Below are 16,184 nucleotides of genomic sequence, written 5' to 3'. Positions count from 1 at the left end.
TTGAGTTGTCAAAGGACCACATAAAGAAGATAAATTAATTTTTAATGGAAAGAGAGAGAGAGAGGGGGAGGGAGAGAGAGAGGGAGAGAGGGAGGTAAGGTAGTTAAGTATGGAATATATTATACAAATACCAGCTCTCTGATATCACATATATAATTTCCAAACATGTGTTTGTAGCTAAGTAGCTGTCCCTATTAACAGAAAATGATAAGAAAATTACCAGTATGGTAACGTGTCCATAGTAGAGATAATTTGAGTCTAGTTATTTGAGTCTCGAGGAAGATTGGATTAATAACTCTACGATTTATTGTTTGGGGCAGAGGTTCAGCATCATGCCGGATTGCTGTACTCCAAAGTCACAGCCAGTGAGAATGGAAATAAAATGCCAATAGGCACTGATAGAAATCCCAAGGGTGCTTTTTCAAAAGGCATTCAGACACTTGTTTTTTTTCCCTTGAAGATATTTTGCTTCTCATCCAAGAAGCTTCTTCAGTTCTTAATGGGGGGGGAGGGGGAGGAAACTGAAGAAGCTTTCTGGATGAGAAGCGAAAGGCCTTCAAGGAAAAAATGAAGAAAAGTCCAGTTTCCTTTTGAAAAAAGCATTTTTGGGACAGCCACAACCTGGATGACAGAGACTCTCCATAGATACCGGTAACTATTATAAATCTTTATATTTTGCTTTAGTTCCCAAGTTCTTGTACCTTGAACAAGCTGCTATTGGAAATACAAAGGGATGAAGTAGAATAAACAATCAATCCATAGATTGAGCCAAATATTTTAGATTTTAGCAAGAAATTTAAGCATCTCTATTCTGATTGACTCGACAGCTACTTGTCAGAAATCCTATAGGGTCACCCGCTTGATTAGGGGGTTGGACTAGATGACCTACAAGACCTCTTCCAATTCTGTTTTTTTAAAAAAAAAATATTATAAGATTAGGGTAGAAATTTAACTGGTGCTTTCTGCAGAACCACCGCCGTTGAGTTATTGGCCATAATAATGTTGCACAAGAATTACGTAATTCTTTTTCTGAGAACCAGCTACTGGTAGAGGACAAACTTTTTCACATGATATAAATACAATGATTTAAAAGTGAACCACATGGTTTTACTGACCAATTGTGAGCCAGCACCAGTTTACTCCCATTGGGAGGACGCCTTCAAAAATCCATCCCAAGAATCCTGTATTAAAATAGGATCGAACGAAAACTCACGAATAATAGCATCATTTACAAATTATTATTTTAAAGTATGATAGATGTAATCGTCTTTTTAAAGTTTATTTTTTATCGGGCACTCAGTTAGACAAAAGGCGCCAAAAAAAAAACACCCCAAGAACCGCGCGGGGTCCTCACCGCAGGTCCCTCCAGTCGCTTCCGGTTACGCCCATCACCTAACGGAAGTGGCTTTCTTTCCGCTGTGATCGCGTCTCGGTATTAACTCGTCGAGCTCCTCCCCTCCGTGTAAGGTAAGCTGCTCTTTGATAATCGCCCGTTTATAGGCGCTGCGGTTAGCCATCCGTCGTATATCGAGGCAGGTAAGGTTCCTTCGGGCATTTGCCTTTCCGATTCTTCTTTTTTGGATGGTCATTTCTTCATCCCCGAGCCCAAATTTTACAATTGGGAGCGTGCGCCGTAGACCCTGTCATTGTAGTAAAAGCCTGAAATTAAAGATGGCGCCTTTTTTTGCGCGTTGGGTGCATTTCTTGGGCCGATCGTAATCGAGAAACATCGGCCACCCGCTATTACTCTCGTCTTTTAGGCCTGGTTCGTTAGATCGAGATATCTCTTGTGCTCCACTCCAGAAAAAAACTAGTCGACAAACTAATCTTATAGACACACACTACGGCAGTTTTTGTAACGCCTTCCCCCTCCATTTTTTTAAAAATGGGCCCTTTATCTGTAAAGGAAGAAAAATCTGAAGTATTGTCTAACGAGGCGAATGCAATGATTTCTAGAGCCTCCCCCAAAAAAACTGACTTTGCAATACATGATTACATATTTTTACTGTAGTAATTAAGAATTGTTGCTAGCCTGAGCATCCTGCAGTTGCTTCCTGTTTATCGTTGGGATTAAATAGCTGCATCTTCTCTTAAAGAACGGAAACATCCTCATGCATTCATATAGATCAAGTGTGCGGTCCAGGGTTAAATGGATGTAAGGAGCTTAATTCATTAGTTTAAAGGTTAAACTCCCTGCAGGATTTCTTCTTGGCTCCAGGAAGTGGTCAGAAAAGACAGGAGATGGTTTTCCCTACTGACCTTGCTTTGATAGCTGATTTCAGAGTGAGATTTAAGGGAGGGGGGATTTGCAGATTGTTCTTGAATCTGCCTGTTTCACGGAAACATGGAAGCTGAGGTGCGCCCCATGCAGCTGAACTGTTGCAGTACAGTACTTCCAACATCTTTGTCATGCTTTTTGCAAATATTAGGACTTCAGGAGTACTTAGACTTGCAAAGGTTGCTTATTGGTTATCCCTGTCTTAAGACAAAGATTGTTACTTAAATCCTATTTGCATAGCGTTTACACTTTCATATGTATTACAACACTTTGATATTTCCTACAAAAGGAACATATAGGCAGTCCTTGACTTACAACTATAATTAAGACCAGAATTTCCATTGCTGAGCAAGGTGATTATTGAGTGAGTTGGATGTTAAGTGAGTTATGCCCAGGTTTACAATCTTTTTGCCATGGTTGGTGTTAAGCAAATAACTGCAGTTAAATTAATCCTGTTATTAAGTGGCTTCCCCCTGTGATTTAGGTTGTTGGAAGCCAGCTGAAAGATAGCAGTTGGTGATCACATAACCCTGGGAAGCTACAATCATCTTAAATACATGCTGTTTGCCAAGTGCCCAGATTTTGATCATGTGACACTGGGATACCGTGGCAGTCAAAAGTGTGAGGACAGATTATAAGTTATTTTTTTCGGTGCCATTGTAACTTTGGACTATCACTGAATGAATGGTTGTAAATCTGTGTACAATAGTAGTACTTATGCCAGCACAGTTATTTGGTATAATAACAATGGATGATTGATAGTCTGCGGCATATTGATTCCATTGTGACTAATCAGATCTTATGTGCAAAATCAGGTAGTTATTGGATGGCAGTAAAATTAAACTGGATCTCACTTCCCTTTGGTGGCTGTCTGGATTTTTGCAGACCAGATCTAGGTTTCCAGCTTACAAGTACTCAACGGATAAACCAGAATTCATTTTTTTTAAAAAAATTATTAATAGCAAAATCAAGTAACAGTTGAATCCTTGTTTGCAAAAATGTTTGCACGTAATGGTAAGCCACGATATAGCTTCCTGCAACCAAAGATAATATATTCCTGAGGTGACCTCAGATACTTTCCTTTGTATTTCACCTGGCTTTTTAAGAGATTCTGGGAATATGAAGATGGCATCAATTGCTGAAATTATTTATTTGCAGGAACAAGTTAACAAAGCTCTATGCAATGGGAGTATATCTTGGTTAAATTTATTTTTGTGGTAGAATGGTTTAATGTGGTAGCCATTTTGTGAATAGGCAAGTCTTTTGTAACAGCCATTGTGTGAGTTTGCTTATCACTTGCTCTCGAAACCCCAAATGTGCCCCTAATCCTTGTGAAATGAACTTAAATCTTGTGCCATAATAACTTGGAGTAGAGTTATACTGCCATGCAATAGAAAGGGCCTTGGGCTAAGTTATGAATGTAGAAGTCTTAGTTTGCAGATGCCTCATAGGATGGTGCTTCAACATGACTGCTCTCTTGAAAGGGTTAGAGATCACTGTGGCTTGTAATGCTTTTTTTATTGGTGCTCTGCAGTATATTGATAATGTTGGGAATTTCCTTTCTAAAACACTTTGGCTCATTTAAGCCTTTATCCCAGTTTTTAGAGAGGGAGGCATCACCATGACCGAGAATGATGTTGACAATGAGCTGCTGGATTATGAAGATGATGAGGTGGAAACCCAAGCAGCTGGAGAAGGGGTAGATGTCCCATCTAAGAAAGACGTCAAGGGATCCTATGTCTCCATCCACAGTTCTGGCTTCCGTGATTTCCTATTAAAACCAGAACTCTTGCGTGCCATTGTTGATTGTGGCTTTGAGCACCCTTCAGAAGGTGAGTTGAGTGACTTGTTCTGTGGAGAATGTAGGCTTCTGCGATCTCAGTGGCACCAGGTATTAATTCTGTCCTTATTCTCAATGCAGTGCAACACGAGTGCATCCCACAGGCAATCTTGGGCATGGATGTCCTGTGCCAGGCCAAGTCTGGCATGGGCAAGACTGCTGTCTTTGTTCTCGCTACACTTCAACAGTTGGAACCAATAACAGGACAGGTATGTCAATGAAATATAGACACCTCCCCCCCACACACATACACGCAGATGCTAGAGGGGCACAGATGTTTGAAGCTTGATCACACAGGTGGGCTAAGAATAATCACAGGTAATAGGAGAAATTACAAATTATTTTTGCCCTCTTTCACAGGTTTCTGTACTGGTGATGTGTCACACGCGTGAACTGGCCTTCCAGATTAGTAAAGAATACGAACGGTTCTCCAAGTACATGCCCAGTGTCAAGGTAAGAGACAGGAAGTTGTTCCTATTCTGAATTGTCAAGATTTTGCTCTTATTTACCATCATGGGAGTGAACAAATCCAGATAATTATTTCTTTGCATATGCCAACTTGTGAGCCTAGGCAGCTCACAAATGCCATATGACATGAATTATTATTATTATTATGCTCATTAAATAAAAAAAAACCACATATAGTGATGTGACCTTAACTTCTTTCCAAAAATATTACAGGGAAAGAGCCATTCTAACCTCAGGAGGGAGGATTAACATTGGGCTGCTCCTAAAAAGGAGCATCTTCCCCTTTAATTTCTCACAGGCTAGAGATTTTGAGCCGCTTCTAGCTGCCATTGTTGAGTGGGAAGACAGAATGTACCTGGGTTAGAAGGTAGCAGTTGCCTTGGTGAGATGGGTGGCATAGAAGTTTGATAATTTTTTAAAAAAGATATGAACCATAGAAAGAACTTAACGGGTGTTAGTGCCTGAAGCTTGGTCCTGCAAAACCAGTGTTGTTGTTCTGTACTATGTTGACTACAGCAAGGGAGCAGCTGTACTCAACGATTGTAGCTTCTGAATTGACTTTGAGAGCAGCCCTCAGCAAAATAGATTGCAGTATCCAAGTTCAAGTTAAGGACACATTACTGATACCATAGTCACCCAGTCTAGAGAAGGCTGCATTGGATAGCAGAAGGGTTTCCCAACCTTTTCTATAACCCGCACCCCTAGAATGCTTCTGATATAGTCCCACACCCCTTACAAAAGTAAAAAAAAATGCATATAATTATGCATATACACTATGATTTTGAAACTTCTAAACCCAAGTTTCTACACCCCCTAGAATAACACCTAGCACCCCCAGCAGGTCCTAGCACCCCCGGTTTGGAACCCCTGGGATAGCATAACTACCATTTACTGTTCCACCAGAGGACATGAGTCCTAAACAATCCAAGTTGTTAACCTGCTATTCTAGTGGTAGTATTAGCTTGTCAAGAGGTAAAGAAGCATTCTGGAAGCTGATGGATTCTAAACAAAACAGCATCTCAATCTTGCTATGATCCATCTTCTTGTCTGTTCCATCTCATCTGTCATCTAGGCCAGTGGTTCTCAACCTGTGGTCCATGGACCTGGGGGGGGGGGTTTCAACGTCGCAGGGGGTCAACAAAGGTTTGAAGAAATGTAATGATTTAAATTTGAGTTAAGTCTTAGCTGTCCGTGGCCGCACAATGCATTTAAAAGGAGTCCATGGTAAAGAAAAGGTTGAGAACCACTGCTCTAGGCACTGGAGAAAGACTTAACATCTCTTTCTTGGCCTGGAGCAAACATATAAAAATAGGAAAGGATTCAAAAATTGTCTTGGGCTGTGTCAGATTTAGCACAATATTCTGCTAGTTGCCACCCCTGAAAACTCAGGTGGTTGATTAAGCCGAAGACAATATTCTTTCATTCTTCCCTCCCATAGGTAGCAGTGTTCTTTGGGGGCCTGTCCATCAAGAAGGATGAAGAGGTTCTGAAGAAGAACTGCCCCCACATTGTGGTGGGGACCCCGGGCCGCATCCTGGCTTTGGCCCGCAACAAGAGCCTTAACCTCAAACATATCAAGCATTTCATCCTGGACGAATGTGACAAAATGCTTGAGCAGCTTGGTGAGTGTTAAGGGTATTGTGGAATAGAAAGAAAAGTCAGCTTTACAGCACTCGGAAATCTACGTTGTGCCCTTTGTAGTTCTATGAAGGCAAGGAAGAATAGGAAGTTTCTCCCTTCTTCTTAGACCTTTGTTACCTTATTATGGGTATTTTATGACTTTGTGTAACTCAATATAATCTGTAGAGAAGATAAAATTTAAAAAATATATATTTTAAGAGCAATAGCATTTAGATTCATATATCGCTCCATAGTGCTTTATAGCAACAACATAGATATATCCATTAATAATAGCAATAGCACTTTGGCTTACCGTATTTTTTGGAGTATAAGACACACTGGAGTATAAGATAAGATTTTGAAGAGGCAAATAAAAAAAATGTTTTTGCACTCTGCAGATCTCCCCAAAATGGTCCATTTTTTTGCCAAAAAATGGGCATGCATAGCCTTTAGGAGGATTGTAGAGTGCTCCTGGGGGCTGGCGGGAGCAAAAAATGGCCCGTTATTCAGTAATTTCTGCCCTCCCCAGCCTCCAGGAGCACTCTGGAAACTTTCTAAAGACTGCACGGCCATTTTTGCAAAGGGGCATGGTTTCGGAAAGCCAAAAATGTATTCAGTGTATAAGACGCACCCAGATTTTCACCCTCTTTTTGAGTGGAAAGGGTGCTTCTTATACTCCGAAAAATATGGTATATACTGCTCCAAAGTGCTTTCACTCTGAGCAGTTGACTATTGTGGGTCTGTTGCCCCAACAATCTTGAGTCCTCTACCTCAGAAGGATAAAAAGCTGAATCAACCTTGAGCTGGTCAGGATCAAACTGCTGGCAGTGGGCAGAATTAGCCTGCAATACTGCATTCTAACCACCACAGCACCAGGGTTTGCAATAGCAATTAGACTTACATACCACTTCACAGCCCCTTCTAAGCGGTTTTACAAAGTCAGCCTATTGCCCCCAACAATCTGGGTCCTCATTTTACTCACCTCGGAAGGATGGAAGGCTGAGTCAACCTTGAGCCGGTCAGGATCGAACTACAGGCGTTGGGCAGACTTAGCCTGCATTCTAAACACTGTTTTTTCAAGGCTTTGAGATATGTTTGTGTAGGTTTAACCCAAGTAGCTATTGTTAACCTGTTGGCCCTTCTTTCCTCCCAGATATGCGTCGAGATGTCCAGGAGATCTTCCGCATGACCCTGCATGAAAAGCAGGTCATGATGTTCAGTGCTACTCTCGGCAAGGAAATCCGCCCCGTGTGCCGCAAATTCATGCAAGACGTAATTAAAACCCTTCTACCTTCTTTACCCACCTGGCCGGTCAGCCTACCTCTCTCCCTCCCTCTCCCCATCCAGGGAAGGAGAAGGGGGCCGGCGCGGAGAACACTACCACTCTTTACAGCTCATTGGGCTGCACCCTTGCTGCCCCTCACCTAGCCAGTTCTGCTAAGGCATCTGTAGGAGACACATATAACTTTCCGGAAGATCATTCGGGTGACGCTAAGAGCCTCCTTTGCACACACGAGCGACAGCACCTTTCCCAATAGGGTCAGAGCAGCACTTCAGCTATGATCTTGATTTTGCCCTTCTGGCACACTTAGCTTAGAGATCATCTACATTGTACTCAGGGCGGATCCGCCCCAGAAGGGATCCTCTTTATGCTTTCCCACCTGGCAAGCGGCGCAACATGGGCAGCACTCCCTTGCTGCCCCAGTTCCCTCCTCTGCGTGGAATTTGCCTGCTTGTGTCAGCACCGTGCACAGAAGATCCTGGCCCACACACGCACCCACGTTCAGAAGATCCTGGCCCACACACACCCAGGCAAGTGGTAGCCTTTTTTTTTCCTCCACCACCCCCACCCTGCCCCCTCGTTGCCCTGCGTTAACCTGATACACACATTACGCACAAGACACAACCGCGGCCTGTGTGTTCCTGATCCCGCCCTTCCTTGCCCCGCCCCTCCCTGCCCACGCATTCTGGAGACCTGCGGCGAAAAGACTCCCCGAGGGATCCGAACAATCGGAGGCAGCCCAGTGGAGCGGACGCCTGGTGACCCGGAGGAGAAGTTTTATCCTTTTTTTGGAACGGGCAAAAAAGCGTTATTTTCTGTAACCCTCTTTTCTCCTTCCTCCCCCTGTGCCATGTGGGAAAGGGATTTATTTCAGAGCCTTCGCAGTAGGGAGGGCAATAATCTGGGCATTTCCCCTAGAGGAGTCCCTAAAATCATGAGGCAGAAAAGTTAACTCTTTAGTGAAGGGGTGGGGAACTCTGGCCCCTTTTATGACTTGCGGACTTCGACTCCCAGAATTCATGCTGGCTCGGGAATTCTGGGAGTTGAAGTCAGGAAGTCATAAAAGGGCCAGCGTTCCCCACTCCTGCTTTTAGGGTGCCTTAATTAAACCTGGAATCAGTTGGCCAGGGGCCTTTTGAGTTCAAAATCAGGCGATTTACTGGTCTGATAGGAGCAGATCAAAAAGGATGTCTTCTCTTAGAAGGAAGGAAAGGAATGGCAGCTCCTTTTCTTTGTTGTCCAGATCTTTCTTATCCCTTTAGGCCAAGCAGGCTAAGATGCAACCCTCTGCATAGTTAAATGTCTTGGAGAAGTGACAGGTGGCAGTTAAGGTAGCTGGAGTATTTCAGTAAACCTTTTTTTCCCCCTATAAGTAGGTGTTCTCCATGTGGTTGTTTTTTTTTAATTTCAGGCAGTGAAAAGGGGGTTATTGAAGCTTTGAATCCCTATTTGGAAAAGGGATTATTTGAAGACCATACAGAGTCCAGATGTGACTCAAAAATTCTTTTAAGACAACAATATTAATGTCTTGTAACAGAGATATATTTTAAAAAGGTGACGTTAGCTTTCATTCACAGAACGTTTTGCAGGATAAACCCTTGGCTGAGAAGGGAGACCGCTGCTTCCCAGTGTACACTGCTTAAGACGCATGCGGGACTTTTTTCTTCTTTTTTTTTTTTTGAATGTTAATTGTTGGAAGGAGTTAGCCAGCCTTTGTTTTCTGGGCCTGTTCTAAGGAACAGGGCCCTTGTGGTAGAGAAAGTTGCTCCCGTGCACATCTGTGCTGCCTGTCCTCCCCCTGTCCCCGCCAAGCCCAGGTCAGTCTTAACCTTGGTCTAACTGGCCCTGGATTTGCTTCTCAGCCTATGGAGATCTTCGTGGATGACGAGACCAAGCTGACGCTGCATGGTCTGCAGCAGTACTATGTCAAACTGAAAGACAACGAGAAGAACCGCAAGCTGTTTGACCTGCTTGATGTGCTGGAGTTCAACCAGGTGCTTTCTGGAAATAAGAGCCTGTCTTGGGGGCTGGTGTGGGGGAAGGGTGGATGCGGGAGGGCCCACAGCTGACTAGACCCAGTACAGGTGGCCGTCGACTAATAACCCGCTTATTTAGCAAGCATTTGAAGCTATAATGAAAGGTGACAAGTGGTCCTTGCTTACAATCATGGTCACATGATCAAAACTCACCAGTAATCAGCATTTTACAGGTCCTTGACAACAGTTCATTGATCAAAATTTAGCAACTGACCCTTGACAGTTGCAGGGTCCCATGATCATGTTTTTGTGACCTGGCAAGCAAATCTGGCCAGAGCCAGATTCATTTAACAACCATGTTACTAACGTAACATCTGCAGTGATCCGCTTTTCACAACAATCATAAAACGAGGCAAACATCACTCAAGAAATGTTTCACTTAGGAAAGTTTGGGCTTAATTGAAAGTCAAGGGCTGTCTGTGTTTATGACAATTGCAGTCCCTAGATCATGCGATCCATTTGGGACCTTCCCAGCCTGCTTCCAACAAGCAAAGTTAGGTGAACCAGTTTGCCTTAATGGCATCATTCTCCTAACAACTTCAGTTGCTTAACTATGGCAAAAAACAAGCTTGATTCACTTAACAGCAGTCTGCTGGGCAAGGAAAATTCTGCTCTGGTTGCGATCAAGAACTAAGTATCCTGTTTCCCCGAAAATGAGACCTATCTGGAAAATAAGCCCCAGCATGTTTTACACATGTGCCTAATATAAGCCCTACCCCCCAAATAAGCCCTTCTTAAGACTTGTCTACACAGCTGCCCATTCCACCTGGTTGCCCACAGTACCATGGCTATCAGGCGAGGCAGTGTGGTGGTGGAACTGCCTCATGTGCCACATACTGACTTCAGGGCTCCTGCAGCTAGGCCACCCATGCCTTGGCACCTGCCTCACGGTGGCAGCACCAACAGCCATTGCAGCAGGAACCCATGTGGCCACTGGCCCACTCCTGCTTGCTCACGGCCGCAACGGAGCAGGAGGTCAAGTGGTGTGTTGCTGCTGTGGCTGCGAGGCAAGGCAGATGTTGGGGCACAGATGGCCTGGTTGCAGGGGCCGTGAGGTAAGTCGGTGCAGAGTGCGTGAGGCAGGTCCCCCACCCCTCAGCGGCAGCACTGGTTTATCACATGGCCTGCCCTGCCGTGAGGAAGCAGAAGACATGGGCTTCCCATACATGGAAGAGGGCGAGGAACAAGATACCCCCTGAAAATAAGCCCTAGAGCTTATTTTGGGGCGCAAAAGAAAATAAGACCCAGCCTTATTTGGGGGGAAAACCACGGGTATCTTCATTTTTAAAGACAGTTTGAGGATCTTAATTGAACTAGGAGTTTACTACTGCTGCTGCAACTGTCGTATCTAAATTTTAGGCAAAAAAGTAGCCTTGTCATACAGGAGTTTTGCTTACGTTGCTCTGAAGAATAAAATCTACCTGCCACTTTTTGACAAACTCCGGAGTTGTCTGAGGAGGCTTCAAAAAAAAAAACCCTAAAGAAGCTTGATTGGTGTTCCTTAGGGTTGACTTTCCTCTTCCTTTGCCCAGGTGGTCATCTTTGTGAAGTCCGTGCAGCGTTGCATAGCTCTGGCTCAGCTTTTGGTGGAGCAGAACTTTCCAGCCATTGCCATCCATAGGGGCATGCCGCAGGAGGAGAGGTGAGGCTGTGGCGGGAAGGGGCTCTGGGTTCAGCTCTGCCTGCGGGGTCCTTTTGCTGTGATGAATTTGCTCAGACTAGAGTCTCTGACTTCTTCAGTGATGATGCTTTTAAGCCCTGAGCAATGGCCCCTGCCGAAACTCTTGTAAATTCTCTTGCCAAAAAAGTTGATTTGTACGAGAAGGTAACTAGACAAAGAAATGGGTATCCCGGGGAGAAAAAGCCTGTTTCTCATTTGAAATGTTCCAAAAAAGATGTGCGCTTTTAGCATTTGTTGCTTTTCACATGCGCATCAAGATGAGCAGTGTTGGATCCTGAATTTTAGGGGTTTGAAACACATTTTTTCAGAAGTCTGGAATGTTGCATTTTCTGCTTTGGGAAACAAGTTTAATGATTCCCAGAAGTAGATTCTCTGAACCAGAAGCAGATTAATGTGTTCCACAAGTAACCTGCTCCTGAGATGAGCGTTTTGTCTGGAATGCCATATCTGGGAAATTTCAGATCACCTCCAGTACATTCATAAATATTGAAGCTTTTCAAAAGAGATTTGAGATATTCCATTCTCAAATTAATGACTTTTAAACACCCCACATTTTGCGTGTGTATAATATGTGTAGAAAGAAGAAAAATCGGGGGGGGGGGGTTAGATCACAGTAATGGGAATTGAACATCTTATGAAGCAAGGGTTCAAAAAGTGTAACCCATGGATGAGGGATCATCAATATCACTTTATAGCCCATGGACAATTTGGGACAAAAAAGTCCCCTATTTTAATTATTTAGTTGGGCGAAGCTTAGGATGCCAATAGGTTTTTTGTGGCTCAGTGGTAAGATGCTGAGCTTGTTGATCAGAAAGAACGGCAGTTCGAATCCCTAGTGCCGTGTAACAGAGTGAGCTCCCGTTACTTGTCCCAGCTTCTGCCAACTTAGCTGTTTGAAAGCATGTAAAAATGCAAGTAGAAAAAATAGGGACCACCTTTGGTGGGAAGGTAACAGCATTCTGTGCACCTTCGGTGTTTAGTCATGCCAGACACATGACTTGTAGAGAATGTCTTCAGACGGCGCTGGCTCTTTAGCTTTAAAACAGATGAGCACTGCCCCATAGAACAGGGAATGACTAGCGTGTATGTGTGAGGCGAACCTTTACCTTTATATATAATATTTACCTTATAAAAGATCTAGCGAATCTTAAATTGGGCTCCTGATTCCACCTTTTCAGGGTGGGCTTTGGAATGTCTGCCAAAGACCAGCATGGCGTTCAAAAACTAAAATAAAAAATAAATAATTTCATGCCTCTGACTGAAGTATGGGTGAAGTTCCATAGTGAAGAACACTACCATATATTTGCTGTCTTGCAGATTGTCGCGGTACCAGCAGTTCAAGGATTTCCAGCGTCGTATCTTGGTAGCCACCAATCTCTTTGGCCGTGGCATGGATATCGAGCGAGTCAACATCGCTTTCAACTACGATATGCCAGAGGATTCGGACACTTATTTGCACCGGGTAAGCTGAGCTGTCTAAAAAGCAACCCCCTAAATTTCCTAGGTTTGGGTGCCCAAATTGAGCACGAGCACGAAAGTCCAAGGTGTAGTTGCAATGATGAGTTGCTCAGACTAGAGTCTCTGACTTGTTTTCTGATGTCTCTTTTCAAGCTCCTGAGTAAGTGCCCTTGGTTGAAAGCACTTTGTTTTTTTAGTCGTGTACTGACCTTTGGCTGGGTTTGAATCCTACTTGGGGCTCCTGTGGGGAAAAAATTCACTCCTATCCTCTCATTTCTGGATTCTAGGTGGCTCGTGCTGGCCGCTTTGGCACAAAGGGCCTGGCAATCACTTTTGTGTCTGATGAGAATGATGCTAAGATCCTAAATGAAGTGCAGGATCGCTTTGAAGTGAACATCAGCGAACTGCCTGACGAAATCGATATCTCCTCCTACAGTGAGTCTGTTTTACCGATTTCTCCTCCACTGACGATCACAACAACAAAAGTTTGTGTTAACTAAGTGAGTTTTACCTATCTAAGCGGCTTTTGCCCCATGTTACAACCTTTCTTGCCTTAGTTGTTAAGTGAATCACTGCAGTTGATAAGTTGGTAACCTGGTTGTTAAGGGAATATGGCTTCCCCGTTGACTTTAATTGTCAGAAGGTCACAAAAGGTAATCCATAGGACCCTGGAATACAGCAACGGTCATAAATATGAACCATTTGCCAAATGTTTGAATTTGAGGTCGTGTGAAAAACAGTCATAAGTCACTTTTTTCAATGCTGTTGTAACTCTGAACAGTCACTAAACGAACTGTTGTAAGTCGGGGATTACCGGTACTATGCTTTAGCCCAGCCCACCGCATCCTCACAAATAGGTATGCCAGAAAGAGGATGTGGGGTGAAACCGATTGCTGATGGCATAATAGTATTGCTCGCTAAACATTTTGCAGAGTAAAGCTTTATACTTTCTAGATGAAAATAAAAAGTTGATGTTAATACATACAATGTAAACATCCCCACTTCGTCTGTATAGAAGAGCCACTTTCAGTATACAGACAGTCCTTGACTTATGACCAAAATGGAATCCAAAATTTGTGTTGCTAAGTGAATTCTGTCTCATTTTACAACCTTTCTTATCACAGTTGAATGAATCATGGCAGTTATTAAGATGGTGGCTGAGTGAATCTGGCTTCCCCGTTTTCTTTATTGGTCAGAAGGTCTCAGAAGCTGATCAGATACCTTGAGACCCGGCAACCATCTTAAATATGAGTCAGTTGTCAAGCGTCTTTAATTTTGATTACATGACCATGGGGATGCTTCAACGGTCACAAGTTAGAAAAAAATGATCATTAGTGACTTTTTTCAGTACTGCTGTAACTTTGAATGATCACCAAACAAAATTGTATGTCAAGGTCTACCTGTAGTCTCCTCAGACCTTGGTTTAAATTATAAGGCTTACTTACATTCTAGTGATTTAATATGGTGACTTAAAGAAGACACCCTTTTTGTGCATTGGTTCTTCCTTAGCTGATTTTTGTTCATTTCCATCTTTATATTTTATCATTTGAATGTTTTATATCAGGGGTGTCAAACTCAATTTCATTGAGGGCCGCATCAGGATTGTGTTTGATCTCAGGGGGCGAGGTGGGTGTAGCCAGCTCAATGTCATCTGTGTTGGGGGGGTGCCTGTGGCGACCTGAGCACTGCTAGCGAAAACGGAAGCTCGGGAGGGGCTTGGGCAGCCCTCCCGAGCTCAATTTTAGGTTCCAGGAGGGCGTTGCAACCGAAAACGGAGCTGCCTTCCTGAGCTCCGTTTTCGCTGGCAGAGGCATCACGGGGCTCTTCCTTCACTGTTTTCACAGCAGCCCTGCAGTCTGGATCTAACCATCCCGCTGGCCGGATCCGGACAACAGGCCTTGAGTTTGACACTCCTGTTTTATATTATGCCTCCCGGGGTTGCTTGATAGATGGGTGGCATATAAATTTAATAAATAAAGAAATGAAATAAAACCAAATTATTATTTCTGAGGAATATAGTTCTTCTTTTTATGGTTTTTATCCACTTTTATTAGCTGGGGGAGCAATGGCATTGGGTTTTGAGTGAATATAAAAGAAGTTGAGATGTAGCTTAAGGGACGACATTGCGAAACGAGTGAACCATAGAAAAGGGATTTTCTGCTCTTCAGTGAGAGTTTAATTTGTTTCGCTATAATGACGTTTTCATTTTAGTCAGGAGGCGTTCACTTGCCCTGTCCTTACCTGACACCTTCTCTCTTTTCAGTTGAACAGACCCGATAAAAGGGGGGGCTCGCCTCTCCATGTTGACCTTGGTTTTAATTCCTGACCTCTGCCACTTTCCTGAAACTTCACATTTAATTTCACCTGATGGAGAAAGAAGTGACTTGACTGTCTGGAATACAAACCCACCCCAGTCCTGTGGCAGGGACAGAAGAGCTTCTGTCACTTAGCTACGTGTAGTAGTGGAAAAAAGGCCGATCACAGCAAACCTCCATTGCTCATTGAGGTTGGAAGCCTCATTGCTCGACCGGCACCCAAGATGAAAGCAGCACCTTCCTGTCGATGCTTTTAATACAAAAAGAGACTTGACTTTCAGTTGGATGTTCACTGCCTGCCTACCAGCAAGGTTTTTTGGGGGGGGGGGATTCCACATGTTGCATTGCTCCTCTCTGTTCTCCAGTCAGCATGTCATCTTCCCCACTGCTCTGACAGGAAGCACAAAAGAAAAGGGGGAGGGAGCTGAGATGGGAGGGTTGCTCTTGTGAATTTGTGGCATTCAAAAATTGTGTTTTGTTTTAAATGGTGTGTCTTCCTCGAATGGGAGAAACTTAAGAAAACAAGCTTCCTTTTATAACGCACTCTCATGCCATTTTAAAATCCGTTTTTAATTTTTTTTCCCCCTCCCCTGTGTATTCCTCATGGCTTTGAACTTTGTCTGCATGTTAACATTACTTCCATCCCTGCTGGTATCTTCTGGCGGGAAACTAGTAGTGAAAGTTAGTCATGTTTTAGCTGTGGCTTGTTCTCTCTTTCTCTCTCTCCCTCCCTTTGAGACCCTCTTATTATTATTTTTGGTAATAAAGGAGCCCAGCTCTTAAGGGTGACTGATTAAACTAGTCTTGTGAATAAACATTTTGCTGGTGTTTCATTTTTTAGGATTATGGCTCCATTGTACCTAACATAACTGTCTTTTTGTTTACTGTAAGCACACTGGCCCACCTTAAAAATGAAATTCTGTTGCGTGCTCTCAAGAGAGTACAGATCTACTGTCATACATAACAGAGATACACGTGCTATATACATAAATAAAATATACCTGCACACACGCATATATATATATATACATACATTAGTACATTTGTGTGTGAGAGAATGTGAGAGAATCACTTCTCTTTTGAATAAATAGTAGAAAGGAAACTTGGGAGTTGATGCTATATGGAGCAAAACTGACTGAATCTGGATGTTCTTCAGATACCTTTGGAGCTGGTTCTGTAGGCGTGGCTTGGTAGGTGTGGCAGGGG

General features: G+C 43.4%; 1 protein-coding gene and 1 non-coding gene across 4 annotated transcripts; both read left to right on the top strand.

Annotated features, from left to right (window-relative positions):
- Nucleotides 1-1,360: 1,360 nt before the first annotated feature.
- Nucleotides 1,361-15,795, top strand: DDX39B (DExD-box helicase 39B). Of its 3 annotated transcripts, none has more exons than XM_032209896.1 (11): nt 1,361-1,467; nt 3,877-4,110; nt 4,200-4,327; nt 4,479-4,571; nt 6,025-6,208; nt 7,360-7,478; nt 9,351-9,482; nt 11,057-11,166; nt 12,523-12,667; nt 12,951-13,098; nt 14,927-15,795. In XM_032209896.1, exons 2-11 carry the CDS (start codon nt 3,900-3,902, stop codon nt 14,941-14,943), a joined length of 1,287 nt encoding a protein of 428 aa, XP_032065787.1. In that variant the 5' UTR covers nt 1,361-1,467; nt 3,877-3,899; the 3' UTR covers nt 14,944-15,795. The 3 variants fall into 3 exon arrangements, with proteins under 3 accessions (XP_032065787.1, XP_032065785.1, XP_032065786.1); XM_032209894.1 differs by having other exon boundaries at nt 12,951-13,163; XM_032209895.1 differs by having other exon boundaries at nt 1,437-1,536; nt 12,951-13,163.
- On the top strand, nt 12,757-12,826 carry LOC116505123. Its single transcript, XR_004254905.1, has one exon. It is a non-coding gene; the product is annotated as a small nucleolar RNA SNORD52 (small nucleolar RNA).
- Nucleotides 15,796-16,184: the final 389 nt, after the last annotated feature.

The sequence above is a fragment of the Thamnophis elegans genome, chromosome 2, assembly GCF_009769535.1.
Source record: "Thamnophis elegans isolate rThaEle1 chromosome 2, rThaEle1.pri, whole genome shotgun sequence".
Classification (NCBI taxonomy): Eukaryota; Metazoa; Chordata; class Lepidosauria; order Squamata; family Colubridae; genus Thamnophis; species Thamnophis elegans.
Note: the sequence above shows the minus strand (reverse complement) of the source record. Positions and strands in the feature narration are given on the sequence as shown.

Bases quoted from the DNA above. Each gene is read 5' to 3' on its own strand.
- DDX39B (XM_032209894.1), top strand. From the start codon at position 3,900: ATGACCGAGAATGATGTTGACAATGAGCTGCTGGATTATGAAGATGAT. The intron at 9,483-11,056 runs GTGCTTTCTGGA...TCCTTTGCCCAG, and splicing joins ATGTGCTGGAGTTCAACCAG to GTGGTCATCTTTGTGAAGTC. The intron at 12,668-12,950 runs GTAAGCTGAGCT...TCTGGATTCTAG, and splicing joins CGGACACTTATTTGCACCGG to GTGGCTCGTGCTGGCCGCTT.